At 42.0% G+C, this 14,705-nt stretch overlaps 2 protein-coding genes across 2 annotated transcripts; one reads left to right on the plus strand and one right to left on the minus strand.

Annotated features, from left to right (window-relative positions):
* Positions 1-810: 810 nt before the first annotated feature.
* Positions 811-7,614, minus strand: dmtf1 (cyclin D binding myb-like transcription factor 1). Its single transcript, XM_079184254.1, has 17 exons — positions 7,572-7,614; positions 5,997-6,139; positions 5,372-5,467; positions 5,101-5,186; positions 4,691-4,802; positions 4,481-4,557; positions 4,237-4,394; positions 4,119-4,151; positions 3,921-4,030; positions 3,211-3,439; positions 2,895-3,046; positions 2,612-2,812; positions 2,440-2,522; positions 2,135-2,323; positions 1,832-2,035; positions 1,467-1,572; positions 811-1,315 (listed from the first exon to the last, which is right to left on the minus strand). Exons 2-17 carry the CDS (start codon positions 6,103-6,105, stop codon positions 1,281-1,283), a joined length of 1,980 nt encoding a protein of 659 aa, XP_079040380.1. The 5' UTR covers positions 6,106-6,139; positions 7,572-7,614; the 3' UTR covers positions 811-1,280.
* A 957-nt stretch (positions 7,615-8,571) lies between these two features.
* Positions 8,572-14,019, plus strand: cwf19l1 (CWF19 like cell cycle control factor 1). Its single transcript, XM_079184036.1, has 14 exons — positions 8,572-8,659; positions 9,307-9,391; positions 9,474-9,558; positions 9,976-10,077; positions 10,171-10,385; positions 10,699-10,814; positions 11,205-11,289; positions 11,437-11,586; positions 11,837-12,032; positions 12,116-12,195; positions 12,278-12,487; positions 12,743-12,862; positions 13,054-13,151; positions 13,391-14,019. The coding sequence occupies exons 1-14, from the start codon at positions 8,637-8,639 to the stop codon at positions 13,533-13,535; spliced, it is 1,710 nt and encodes a 569-aa protein (XP_079040162.1). The 5' UTR covers positions 8,572-8,636; the 3' UTR covers positions 13,536-14,019.
* The last annotated feature ends 686 nt before the right edge of the window (positions 14,020-14,705 follow it).

Here is a 14,705-nt window from a genome sequence, read left to right on the forward strand (position 1 = left end):
AGCGATAGATGTATTTTGCACGATTTTAAAAGTTCTGTAAACGTTTATTTAAAAGATGTATTTATATGCGTCTCTATGTGAAAGCTTTAAATTGTTTTTAAAAAATGTGTCAAAATACAAAAAAACCGAAAGAAAATAAATAAATCGATTAAATGTATCGAGACAATAAACTAAGAAACAAAAGATAGAAAATCTTTGTTACTTCAATAAATCTTGACAATAACAATCAGATGTTTGATCATCAACCAGTTCATAATAATAATGAAGTATAAATACAGCACAGCGCTGCCTCCCTGTGTTCTGAATGAAGAACTGCAGTTTAAACAGCAGCAGACTCGTCATAACGTTTCTATGAAGCTGATTTCTGTGAATGAAAAATGATCCTGTAAAATAAAACATTCATCATTTCACTCAGTATCAGTATTTTGAGACGCTAACTCATAACGAGGTTCTGCTTAAACACACAAAGTTAGGAAAGTTTACTTAAATCACAACATTTCTAATTTAGATTGAAACTAAATTCTGATTATTTTTAGATTCTTAGTTTTATGGACGTGAAACCCTAAATTACACCAAACAACGTCTTCCTTTAAACGAAGGTGAGAAGAACTACGTTTGATTTGTTTATAATCACGTGACAAAAGAGGAATCATTCATTTGTTCTTGTGTTTATTTATTTATATATATTTACACGTATAGACATGTTTAATTTAAAGGACGAGTGTCAGTTGAGTCAGAGTCTCTTTGGCGCTGCAGGACGTCTGATGCAGGACGTCTTTGGCAGGACGTCTGATGCAGAACGTCTGATGCAGGACGTCTGATGCAGGACGTCTTATGGAGGACGTCTTTAGCGGGACGTCTTTAGCAGGATGTCTGATGCAGGACGTCTTATGGAGGACGTCTGATGCAGGACGTCTTTAGCGGGACGTCTTTAGCAGGATGTCTGATGCAGGACGTCTTTGGCAGGACGTCTGATGCAGGATGTTTTTTGCAGGGCGTCTGATGCAAGACGTCTGATGCAGGACGTCTTATGGAGGACGCCTTTAGCAGGACGTCTGATGCGGGACGTTTTTTGCAGGACGCCTTTAGCAGGACATCTGATGCAGGACGTCTTTAGCAGGACGAGCTCCTGCAGCGCTGCGTTCACATTTCATCCAGGGGTTCAGTGTGAAGCTTCAAACAAGTTTTCAACGTTCACTTCCTGGTATAAAACAGCAGCAGCTTCCACACGGACAGACAGGAAGTGACCTCATCCTGTTGGTCCACGATGGAGGTCTAGCTCAGTCGGATCCTTCCTGGTTCTCCAGAATCGGATCTGAGGACAAAGACGGAGAACGATGAGCAGCTCAAACTTTAAACCTTGTGTTGTTGTTGATTTTAGAGTAACATGCTTTTATATCTGTGTGTGTGTGTGTGTGTGTGTGTGTGTGTGTGTGTGTGTGTGTGTGTGTGTGTGTGTGTGTTACCTGTCAGTGTGCTGCTGATGTTTGGAGGAGACACAATCAGCACGGCGCTGCCGGATGTTATCCCAGAATGCACCACTGGACCCTCAACAGACGGTGAGCTCAGCGCCTGATATAAACACACACACACACACACACACACACACACACACACACACACACACACACACACACACACACACACACACACACACACACACACACACACACACACACACACACACACACACACACACACACACACAATGTGAATATTTAAAAAAAGAAATTCTTATATCTCTTAAATCTTGTAAATTCTTAGCTTTTACTCTGAATACATGGTGCAGGTATATTATGCAGTATGTTGTATATAAATACTCTTCATGAACCTTGTCGGTGAAGCCGTCTGTGATTGGCTCCTGAGTTTCCGTGACAACGTTCTCCTCCAGGAGACTCGTGGCATCGAGCCGGTCCTCCTGGCTCCGCCCCTCTGTCTCCGCAACCAGCTGCGATTGGCCGAGAGGGTCCGAGGAGGCGGGGTCAGAGGTGACCGTCTGGATGATGACGCCGTCGCCGGAGCAGAGGCCGTCCGTCTGAGGCGGGAAAAAGACAAAAACGCACGAAGATGAGGATGAAGACGAAGAGTAGCGAACAAATAAAACACTTTACAGTCGACGTGGTCTGAAACCGACCGACAGGCTGTGGAGGATGATGTGCTCGTGGGACGAGGGGGAGGAGCCTGTGGTCAGGGTAACCGTGCTGTTATTGGCTAAGCTGAGCGGGAGCCCCTGACTGGTGGAGAGGCTGAGCGGGAGGCCGTGATTGGACGACGTCTGCAGGTAGTAGGTGCCCGGGGTGCCGGTGGGCTGCAGGTGGAAGGACTGGAAATAGAAAAAACAGAACAAAACAGAGCAAATTTAATCACATTTACTGACAATCTGCGAAACAACTCCACTATACCTGCAGAACTCTCGTATATTTGTGTGTTTGTGCTCACGGGCAGGATCTCGAAGGTCTGCAGGGCTCCGGTGTTCAGAGTGATGGTTTCACCGTCGCTCGCTGCTGCTGAAGGATCTGAAGCTGACAGAGAACAACAGGAAGGTGAGTTAAACACAACCGTAGGTATCAAAGTCTGCATCGTCTGCATAGAAACGCACTCAGAGTCTCACCCAGGTGTGTGATCTGCAGCGGGATCTGAACGGGAATCTGCAGCGCCGCCATGGAGCCGGGGGCGGGGCTTCCGCCGCCGGCGCTCTCATCCAATCGGGTGAGTCGGATCTGGAGCGAAGAGGAGGAGGAAGAGGAGGGACTCACTGGTCCGGACGCCGTCTGTGACGACGCCATGAGCTCCTGGAGACCCTTCAGGAGGACTGAGGACACAACGCAGGTTTGAGCGTCAACAGTTTCCTGTGATTTATTATAATAATAATATTATTATTATATCTTGTGCACCGTTGAAGGGGATCTCCTTGTGATTGGCTACTTGTCTCTTGATGCTCCACCACTTGGATCGCAGCCACTGAGGCGACCGGACGCTGCTCCACCCGCCGGCGAGATCCTCCCACTTGATTTCATTCTCATCCTCCACCTCCAGCACCGATATCCTGAAACACACACCCAACTTTCCTTTACTTCATGTATCATAGTCTTGGATTCATGCAAACACAGAGAGAGAGAGAGAGAGCGAGAGAGCGAGAGAGAGAGAGAGAGAGAGAGAGAGAGAGAGAGAGAGACAGAGAGACAGAGAGAGAGAGAGCGAGCAGCGGACCTGCGTATGAGGTTGAGGTCGTCGTCCTTCATCCACTCGGTTCCTCCGCTGTGTTTCCAGTTCAGGTAGTTCAGCCACTTGGACCGGCACTGTTTCTCTGAGCGCGTGCGAACCTGATCGGCGACCGACGCCCAAGAAACGCCGCCCGTGACCGCCGAGCCCGGCGACGCGCCCGCCATCTCGTACACGACCTCAGCGAGACGCCGCTCCTCCTCCTCACTCCATTTACCTAAAAACCAAAGAAGAAGAAGACAAATGCTTTATATGAAAAATAAATAGACGAACCATCCTTTACTTAAAGTGACGGTGAGGAACTCTTCATTTAGTTAAAGTATTAAAAGTATAAAAACTACAATTAGATTATTATTACTCATACTTTAATGTAAAAGCAGGATTTCAATGTTGTAGCTTGTTGAGCTGGAGCTCATTTTAAACTATTAACTATTGAATATATTCATTATTAATTAATCTATTAATTATTTTCACCATTAATTGAGTGACTGGTTTTGAAATTTTTGAAAATTTCAAAAAAAAAAGAAAAGAAAAGTCGTCATCATTACTCACAATGTTTGTTTCGTCCAAACTTAAACAATAACACTAAAACGTTAACGTTACTAACGCATCAACATGGCTTCAGCTGTACTTGTATAAACCTTTGGGGAGTTAAACTTGTAGTAGAAGTACCTCCAGCGTGTACTGGAGGACTCTACCTGTGTTGCAGGTGTCCTTCATCAGTCGGCAGCGGTCTTTGACTGAAGAGGCGCTGCGACCCAGAGCGGCTCCGATGGTCGCCCAGTCGTTCCCGTGTTTCTCCCTCAACCTGAACATAGAAACAACACTCTGCTTCAATAAACATACGTTTGATTTACTTCATTATTAAGAGAAAGACACGCGGAGGTTTCACTCACGCTTTGAGCTTCTCTATCTCATCAGGAGTGTACCTGAGGGAGACGAATAAACACGTTAAAAGTGAGGAAGTAATGAAGTGAAGTTGTTCTTCCCGACGTCTGAACCTCGTGAACTCACTTCCCGACGTGGTTCCGGTTGTCGTACATCCGTAGAACTCGTCTGTAGACGGCGAACAGCGGCCGGTTCAGGCCCAACGCCACGGAGCGGTAGAAGTCCTTCCTCTCCTCTTTGGACATCTCGAAGATGATCTCCGCCGGGTCGTCGATGCCTCGGCCCTGAAGCCGGAGCACAGAGGAGGTTCAGGGGTTTAAACGCTGAACGACACGTACGGGACCGAAAACACAGACAGGAAGTGATGAACCTTCACGTATTGATCGATGTTGCTCATCAGAAGGTCGATCTCCTCTTTGGACCACATGCCCTGTTTCCACTTGTGACCTGAAGGGCGGGAAATGTCACACATTAAAATATATATATATATATATATATATATATATATATATATTATAATGTCTTCCTGTGACGCATAACAAAGAAAGTGTCTGTTAGTGAACCTCTGCTGTGTTCACACCTTTGTTAGCCAGCGTGTCTTTGTCTTCTTTCGTGGTGAACCAGGCCTGACTGACAGGTGACACCTCTGACTTCTGATTGGGCGAGAGAGACTCCTCCTCCTGCTGCAGAATCTACACACACGAAGGAGGTTTTAGTTTAAGAGCACGACAAACAAAAACGCTTCGCGAAACATCGAGACTTTAAGTCGACAAACAAGCAGTCCGATGACTTTGTTTAGTGGTGGTTCTGGCGCCCCCTGTGGTCTAAAGTGGTAGTGTCTCTGAGCACCAGAGTCTCTTTAGGAAACCTCTCATGTTGCTGCAGCAGGTCTGACAGTCTGAACCCTCTCAGTCCTGGTTCTGGTTCTGCCGTTCCTCCCTTCCCTCCAGCAATACGTGTAGGTAAAAGTAGGAGGAGATGTTTCTGCACCTGAATCTGAGCGACTCCTTCCTCAGAGAGATCCCCGTCCGCTGTGGCCGTCATCGTCACCTCGAAGCCTTCATCGCTCTCCGACACTGAGGAGGAAGAAGAGAACGTTACAGCTACGAGGTAGAACGTCAACAGAAGAGGCCTCGTTAGCTTAAAGGATATATAAATATATAATTAATAACATATATACATATATATATATATATATATATACGTATATATATATATATAGATGTTGTTGACATCGGGTCAGTGATGTAAAGAGTCTCACTCGGTAAAGTGACCACAGAGAACTGAGGCGTGTCCGAGTCGTCCTGTTCTTCAGTAGAGAGACGCAGTTTCTTCTGAAGGGGCTCCGAGTCCTCGTCTACACACACACACACACACACACACACACACACACACACACACACAGAATTATTTAAATTGTTTGGTTTATAAAATGTAAAATGTTTACACACAAAACAAAGAAAAATTCGTACAATTAAGAAGTCTGAACGTTTGTTTTTACGAGAAACAAATTCAATATTCTGAGATTATAAAAATTGTAAATATGCAAGAAAATAAACTTTAATTAAAGTCACAAATTTAGCCGCCGTCTGAATTTCGTTCGTGTTCTTCTGGTGAGAAGAAGGTCCTGAAAGATACATAAACGTGTTCTTTTATGACCATAAATATGAATATTATTGAAATAGTTTGCACACGGCTTTTCTCGTAGATTTGTGACTTATTAAAGGTTTTTTCTTTCTCATAAATTCAGATATTATTCTCTAAATATTATCCTCCCCCAGCTCTGATTGTTATTATTCTTTTACCTCCAATGGCCTGAGACTAAACCGATCAATATGATTATTAATAGAGTATTAATATATATATATTAGAGGGATTAGACCCACCGTGAGGAGGACAGTGCAGGATGATGCTTCCATCGCTGTCCTGCGTGAGCGTGACCGACTTCACGCTTTCTAGCGCCGCCGCGTCCTCGTCCTCTGCTGCTGAACTCATCGTCCACCTGGAGAGGAATCGAACACACGGGCCGCTGTGTCACGGCCACAATGTGTGCAAATAAAGATTATTCTCGCTGTCTATGGAGTTCATTTCATCAAACACAGAACGTGGATGAGCTTTGTAAAAGTAGAGTTCATAGCAGAGCATTTGTACCTTTAACAAAGTGGTTATTTTGATGAATATAAATGTTTTAAAACAGGCCAAAATGTTTATTTATGAATAAAATATACATTAATACAAAGTGTGCATTAATTGTTTGACAGTATTTATAGAAATGAGAAACACATTTCATAAAATGGGACATTTCTTCAATTTAATGGCATTTATGTTGCTTTAATTTCATTTAATGAATAAATATTGCATTTATTTTAGTTGTGATTGTTTTATAATAATAATATAAATTGCTTGTATATGCAGAAGCATAGATTATCTAAGTGAACTTGTACTTTGGATACTTGAATAATGGCTTTATAATATATAATAGTATATTATATTATAATATAAGTATTTAATGCTGTTAAGACCAAATGAAGAACAGCAACATCTGCACGAGACACATTAAAGTAAAGGTAACGTCATAATGTCATGACAGGAACACAAAAACAATTAAAAAACGTTTATTTATTGTTCATTCACTTTCTATAATTCAAACCAAGCTCCTTTAACAAATATACCAATTTAAAGCCAAATTGCATATCAGCAAAGACCTTCACCTCCCACACCGGTCCTTGTGACATTTCACTCATCGTTAGTTGAGATCAGTTGATTCGGGAGAGAGTTAATCCATAAAAATGTGAGTTATTTTAATTAAAATGTGTTTTTTATGTTGAGCTGCTCGCTGCCGCCCTCTGCTGTTTGCGGTGGAAGCTCACTGGTGTAGCTGCGGAGCGGAGCCAGCACAGCCGGTATCATTTGGTTAAAACCTGCAAAATGTGAAGTGCTTGTTGGACAATATATGCGCCGAATTACAGGCACGATCACTGTAAACGGTTTTACTTACAAGTTAAAATTATAAATGTATGTATTGGTCAGAAATAAGCAAGATGAATTAGAATGGGTCTATTTTTAAATGGAGTTTGGCTGAATCGCCATGTAGAACACAGGGATTCAGCGGTAGAAATGGACTCTAACGTGACGGAAACTCCCCAAACCCACAATAGCGTTCTAGTTTAAATACACACAGAGCAGCAACGTAGTTATATTAACGTTAAACTATGATTCCAGGAGTAAGCTGTGATGCTAACCATTAGCATCCACCAAGCGAAATAAAGACGAAAAATCTCCGGCGCCATGTTAACTCGACAAGGTGAAAAGCTTGTAGCGTCTGTGCGGGTTTTTTACGGTATTCTGACGGTTTGTTCTCGGTTATTTTCTCGCACTTTGAGCTTTCTGCGCGCGCTCCCTCGCGCGCCCCGACTAGCAAACAGAAAGTGATTTTTTTTACGTTTGATTCGGCTACTTACTTCCTGTTTTTGGTCCGGGGACTTGTGAGTTACCAGGATGAAGGTAAAGTACCAGGATGGAGGATCGGCCGAGGGCCCGCGAGGTTGCCAGATACGACTATACTCCGTAAAACGAGCGGTATCTGCCTTATCATGTTGTTGATCACAGCATTCAACTTCTGAGGAATATACAATAAAATCCTTAAAAATGAATAAAAAACTAGAAGAAAATCGTTAAAATCATTAAGTCTGAGAATAGAAACTACAATGTTAGGAACATATTGTTACTAATATATTGTATATTGAACATTTTCAACAAGTAATACATTGAAATAAGGGAGTAAAGTACTGGAGATATCAATATGTATATACATGCTTTAGACTTCTTCTATTCATTTTTTATTTAATTCAATTTCAATAATGGAGATAACACATATAATGCTTTGATGTTTCATACATTTTATTATCAGAATATTATTTTTGCCTTTTCATATTTATGAACAGGGAAAAGTAACATTTAATTATGATGTTATAACTTATTTTATTCTATTTTACAATTTGTAATACATAAGTATAATTAATATTTAAGTTTAAGTTAATTTAGCCTGAAAACCTACTTATACAGATATGTGTTTATACGTCAAATAAAGTACCATTTAATAGAAAATCATTGATGAAGACTGAATGTGTGGTTGAAAGCTCTTCTAACATATAGTAAGTGGACCTTGAGTTGCGTTTATACGGTTAAAGTGTGTAATTCGTTTTTTATTAAATTGATGTATAACAGTCAAACCTGGCAACCACTCTCTCCGCTCTGAAATCTCTCCGGGTAACAACGTGACCTTTATTTATTTTTTGGGTTTGACTAAAATAATGTAAAGTAGACGTAAACAAATATACATTAACATTAAATATATTTGTATATTTTATATAATATATTTCCTACGATTACAGCTGTGTGATTTGTTAAATGGATAATAGTTCCGGCTGTTGTTTTGACCGGATCGCTTTGAGCGACGGACCAAAACGTTCAAGCTGCAAATATCCAAATCACACATTTTTAACAGCGAATATTTTGCCAAAAACATGGCGGAACAACCAGTGAGAGTGTAAGTTTAACTTTTATAAATACTTTATTGTTACTTTAATGGCGTTTAATCTCTTTAAATGTTGAATATGTGACGTTTTAATGTGTTTTATTTGATTTCATCTTAACCGTTCTGTGACTCTCACCGAACCTCATTCAACGTTTATATAATTTAAGGTTTCATTGCTCTCTGACACGTGTACCTACGTCATAAATTATGATCTCAATGCATAATGGATATTTATGAGGAATGACAAATTCGGCATAAATAAACTCTCCTATTATAGCTGGATTGGAGGAAGGTTTGTAATGTGACACTGACAAGAGAAGAGTTACAACCGGATCCTTTACATTAGTTTCAAATGTTACTAATGTAAAGGTCACGTGCTAGTCACGTGATGTCCGCCGAATTTAAATGTCTTTAATATACAATGAAAACACAACTTTAAAGTCTCACTTTGAGTCATTTGGAGTCTTTAAAGGAACGTTCTGTTAATTTTACAATATATAAATATTGTATATTATTCAAATAAATATTATATAAATATTATTATAATTATTATATAATTATTATTATGAATTATTATATAATTATTATATTTTATATATTACATATTAATTTCCCTAGCTGTCAGATGAAAGTATTACAGTTGTGTGTGTTGTTCACAGCTTGGCGTGTGGAGACGTTGAAGGCCGGCTGAACGCTCTGTTCTCCAGAGTGCAGAGCATCCAGAAGAAGACGGGGCCGTTCGATGTGAGTCACGACACCTTTCAGTTGTTTTTATCAAAGTTTACAGAAACATAAATCTGATTCTGATCTCTTTGTTTCCTCTCAGCTGCTGCTGTGCGTCGGAGAGTTTTTCGGGACGTCGCCGGAGGCCGAAGCAGAGTGGCAGCTGTACAAAACCGGAGCCAAGAAAGGTACGAAAACATCTGGATGAGCAGCTGTTGCACATGTTTACACATGTTTACACTTTATGAAGTCTTTACTCGCGCTGCATGTTTTAACTCAACCTTTCTGCAACTTCTCTGTGCACATTGTTTGGAACAAATAACCAACGTTGCACCAAGTTAGTTTGTATAAATATAAGAAATATAAGAAATAGTTAATGTGTTATTTTAGAGCATCATTTGTTGACAGTGTTCTTGAGTTAAACCATCTTTTTTTGCTGCATTACCTCATTTTATCTTAAATTAAATAACAATAGGCTCTTATCAGATTTTAGTTTTATTAAATAGTTTTTATTGAAACAGTGAAAACCAGGCTGATAAAGTTCAGATTCCTCACTCTGCTTCCTGCTTCCTTCTGTCACCTAAGCGTCCTTTGTGCCTCCTCAGCTCCCGTCCACACTTACATCCTCGGAGCAGCGAGCCAGGAGTCGGTGAAGAGCTTCCCCGGCGCCGAGGGCTGCGAGCTGGCCGACAACATCACGTATCTGGGTAAGAACATCTGGAGCCTCTGGAGGGGGGGGGGGGGGGGGGGGCTGTAGTCTAACCCGTTAACCGTCTCTGTGTGTGCGTGTGTGTGTGTAGGTCGGCGCGGTGTGTTCACCGGCGTGTCCGGGCTACAGATCGCCTACGTCAGCGGTCGGGAGGCCCTCCAGGAACCGGCCCCGGCTCACTGCTTCACCTCCAAAGACCTGTCGGCCCTCGTGGCCCCGCTGACCGGCAGCTCCAAGTTCAGAGGAGTCGACGTCCTGCTGACCTCACAGTGGCCCCGAGGAGTGTGGCAGTACGGGAACGCCCCGGTAACCTTTATATTAATGCTGTTACTTCACTGTTACATAGAGAAAGATGGAATAACTTTTAGCAATAAGCAAAACATTTTTATTTAATAGCTTTATTTTTATTTTATTTTATTTTATTTTTTAATTTAAATATAATTTAATTTAATTTGTATCTTTATTTATCTTTATCTTTATTTTATTTTATTTTGTTTTGTTTTATTTTATTTTATTTTTATTTATCTTTATATATTTATTGATCAAAGTGGTTATAATCAACATTTTTTTATAGTATTAATGCATTAAATGACTCTGCTGTTGTTCTCTCGTGTTGCAGGAAGTGAACACTAAGTTTTGCGGCAGCGTCTCCGTCGCCGACCTCGCCGACCACCTGAAGCCGCGATACCACTTTGCTGCTCTAGAGGGCGCTCACTACGAACGGCTCCCCTACAGGTAGACGGAGGAGCATTCACATTATTCCTCCTGTTACTCAGTACGACTATTAGTAAAAAAATATTAAAGAAATACTGAGCCGGGATGGGGGGAAATATTACTGTTTCATATTTAAAATATCCAAGAATGTAGTGTTCAATTTATGAGAAATAAATTCACAAATTTAAGTTGTTTTCTAATAAGAAGTTTTTATTATTAGAAGTATTTTTTTCTTGTAAATGTAAGCATTTTTTTTCTCGTACATTTGACATTTTTTTCTCGTAAATTTAACAATCTTTCTCGTATTATAACCCCCCTCCCCGGCTCAGTATTAATTATTGTTTTACCTAAAATGGCCGTAATAACATCCGTCATAACATCTGTCATAACGATACCCTTCACGTGTTTCAGGAATCACGTTATTCTCCAGGAGAACGCTCAACACGTCAGCCGCTTCATCGCACTGGCGGCCGTCAGTAACCCGACCAAGAAGAAGGTTCGTCTCCTAAATCACAAAGAACCTCAACTTTTAACTCAAATCTCTGATGTTCAATGTGATGAACATCCATTAAAAATGTCTGCCTGTCTGTCTACCTGTCTACCTGTCTACCTGTCTGTCTACCTGTCTGTCTGTCTGCTGCAGTATTTGTACGCCTTCAACATCATCCCCATGAAGACGATGGAGGCATCAGAGCTGGTGAAGCAGCCGCAGGACGTGACGGAGAACCCGTACAGACGCTCCACCAGAGACAAGACGGACAAACAGAAGACCAGCTTCACCACTCAGGAGGAGGTACAGTGTGTGTGTGTGTGTGTGTGTGTGTGTGTGTGTGTGTGTGTGTGTGTGTGTGTGTGTGTGTGTGTGTGTGTGTGTGTGTGTGTGAGAGAGAGAAGAAGTTATTTTTCTTATCACTTAAAGATTTCTATTCCTGCTTATTATATCTGCCACTCAGATACTTTCAAAATAAAGGTCTTTAAAGGTGCTAAATGAGGCCATGTGTTGCAATTTTATTTTGAAAAACCCAACTGTCCTTCCTGTTCAGGAGCCGGCCAATCAGTTCTTCTTTGACCTGAGTCAGAAGCAGGGGGCGGGGTTCAGAGGCCGAGGCAGGAAGAGGTATTCAGACGGAGACGGAGGAGGAGGAAGAGGAGGAGGAGACGGAGGAAGAGGAGGAGACGGACGAGACGGAGGAGGAGACGGACGTCCTGAGGGACAAAACAAGCAGCCCCGCAGGCACCGTGAGTCCACACCGTCCTCACACCAGGAGACATCGTAGGTTCAGTAAACTTTTAACGTCTTTATTTGTTTTGTTTGTGTGCAGCTCAGCCGACCGGGCCGTGCTGGTTCTGTCTGGCCAGTCCTCAGGTGGAGAAGCACCTGGTCATCAGCATCGGAACACATGTGAGTTCACTGAAAGGTATTTATATATTGTACAAATGCAACAACAGAGAGGTACTGAGGTGTGTGTGTGTGTGTGCTGCAGTGTTACCTGGCTCTGGCCAAAGGCAGCCTGACGCCCCAGCACATGCTGATCCTCCCCATCGGTCACTACCAGTCGGTGGTGGAGCTGAGCTCCGAGGTGCTGGAGGAGATGGAGAAGTACAAGTCGGCCCTGAAGAGCTTCTACAAGAGCCGAGGAGAGCGCTGCGTTCTGTTCGAGAGGAACTACCGGAGCCAGCACCTGCAGCTGCAGGTAGACACGGATTCAAAGAGACGACATGAGCAGCGCGCTATTGTTTCACTTCACAGTATGGTGTTAGAGTAACGTTTAAGTGCAACTTTGTCTTTTTAAGTTAGAAAAAACACACTTGGTGACAATGTATTGAGTGTTTTGGGGGCTGCTACTTTCAGTCTGTTTAACTGTATTGCGTCACATTAGCGGGTGTTTCTATTATTTTGTCCACCCCCTGTGTATATCCCCGGTCTCATCTGATTGGTCGTTGATCAGGTGGTCCCGGTGCCGCTGGACCGCTGCACCACGGAGGACATCAAGGAGGCCTTCATGGTGCAGGCTCAGGAACAACAGATGGAGCTGATGGAGATCCCTGAACACACTGACCTCAAACAGGTACACACACACACACACACACACACACACACACACACACACACACACACACACACTCACTCTGTCTCTCTCTTCTCTCTTCTCTCTCTCACACTCACACACACACACACACTCACACAGACAGACTGTAGGAGTTTATTTACACGACACACATTTTAAAGTTAGCTGTTTTTTAATGTGTTTGCGTTCAGATTGCTCCTCCAGGGACACCGTACTTCTACGTGGAGTTGGACTCGGGGGAGAAACTCTACTACCGCATTCAGAAACACTTCCCTCTGCAGTTTGGAAGGTAAAACCGTCTGCATTTATCATTTAACACCCTCGGTGAGGGATGAGTAGAAAGCGTATTTATTATTGTCTTTTGTGCCTAATATGACTCAATACTTTTTTCAGTACTTTTAATGGTGCTAGACGAATATAGGCTTCAGCGGGGCTACAAAGATAATGCTATTATCCACCTGTGTTAATAGCATGTGTGTGTTTTATATTTGTGTGTGTGTGTGTGTGTGTGTGTGTGTGTGTGTGTAGGGAGGTTCTGGCCAGTGAGGCGATGCTGAACATCCCGACTCGAGCTGACTGGAGGGAGTGTAAACAGAGCCGGGAGGAGGAGGAGGACGGCTGCAAGCGGCTGAGAGACGACTTCCAGCCATACGACTTCGCCTGGGAAGACTGACACACTCACGCACACACAAACACACACACACACACACACACACACACACACACACACATACGCAAACACTTTCTACAGAGTCTCCCTCCTTTTATATTGTGAAAGAAACAGTTCACTTTTTTCGACACCGCTCTCATTTGCGTACGGCGAATGTGAAGCTACATAGCTGCAGTTGGTTAGCTTAGCTTAGCATAAAGACTGGAAACGGATGGGAACAGCTAGCCTGGCTCTGGTCCAAAGTATCAAAATCCACCTGCAAACCAGGCTAGCTGTGTCCACCCGTTTACACTCGTTATGCTAAGCTAAGCTAACCAGTTGCCGCTATGTATTTAACGTGTTATTTGTAATGTGATTGGCTAGTACTACTGTGCTGTGATTGGCTGATTATCTGACGATAGCAAAGTGCTTTATGTGAGAGAGTGTGTGGATGAACTTATTATGTTTGTATTTTGTAAAAGAACAACAATTAAACTCTTATTTTGGGTTTCTTGTTTCATGTTATTCATTATTACCATGTAGTTCAGAAATAAGTGCTTTTGTTAAAGATGAAAGCATCAAATTAATATATCGGCTAAAGAAAACCTCAATCAAAATCCCATTGACATTTATAACAATTATAATAACTAGAAACACAGACGTGTGGCTCTTCATATGTTTAGATAAGGATGATAGTTTATGAGATTATAATGTATTAATAATCTCAATCTGTAAAGTAACTAAAAATATCAATTCATTTTACTGGTAATAATTGCCTCTGAAGTGTAGTTGAAGAATAAAGTAGCATAAAATGGAAATACTCTAGTGAAGTACCTCAAAATTGTACTGAAATACAGTATTTCTGTTCTATTTTTACTTTTACAGTACTTGCGTTCCACCACTGTAAATACGTATAGTTCTGGATTAATGAAATACATGAAGAATCCTTGGTTATTGTTATTTGTCATTAGAATGCTGTTTTAAGTACACTCGCAATATCAAGTGTTGCGTGTGGGGGAAACCACCACTGCGCATGCTCACAGAGTAGCAGACGTTACAAATTCGTTGCCGCGTGGGGCTGACGTCCTGCTGCAATTTGATTGGCTGTCTGCCAAAGAACTGTTGTCGTCATGAACTCGTAGCTGTCAGACGTGTAGAAAGTTAGCTAGCTAGTACTTTTAGTCACATATGCAC

This window comes from Pholis gunnellus (genome assembly GCF_910591455.1).
Source record: "Pholis gunnellus genome assembly, chromosome: 22".
Lineage (NCBI taxonomy): Eukaryota > Metazoa > Chordata > Actinopteri > Perciformes > Pholidae > Pholis > Pholis gunnellus.

Excerpts from the sequence above, each read along its gene's own strand:
- dmtf1 (XM_079184254.1), bottom strand. The coding sequence starts at position 6,105 with ATGAGTTCAGCAGCAGAGGACGAGGACGCGGCGGCGCTAGAAAGCGTG. Across the intron at positions 4,152-4,236 it reads AACCGGAACCACGTCGGGAA|GTACACTCCTGATGAGATAG; the intron begins GTGAGTTCACGA and ends CGTCTCCCTCAG. Across the intron at positions 2,324-2,439 it reads AGACCTTCGAGATCCTGCCC|TCCTTCCACCTGCAGCCCAC; the intron begins GTGAGCACAAAC and ends TTCTATTTCCAG.
- cwf19l1 (XM_079184036.1), top strand. The coding sequence starts at position 8,637 with ATGGCGGAACAACCAGTGAGAGT. Across the intron at positions 10,815-11,204 it reads TACGAACGGCTCCCCTACAG|GAATCACGTTATTCTCCAGG; the intron begins GTAGACGGAGGA and ends CACGTGTTTCAG. Across the intron at positions 12,196-12,277 it reads TCATCAGCATCGGAACACAT|TGTTACCTGGCTCTGGCCAA; the intron begins GTGAGTTCACTG and ends TGTGTGCTGCAG.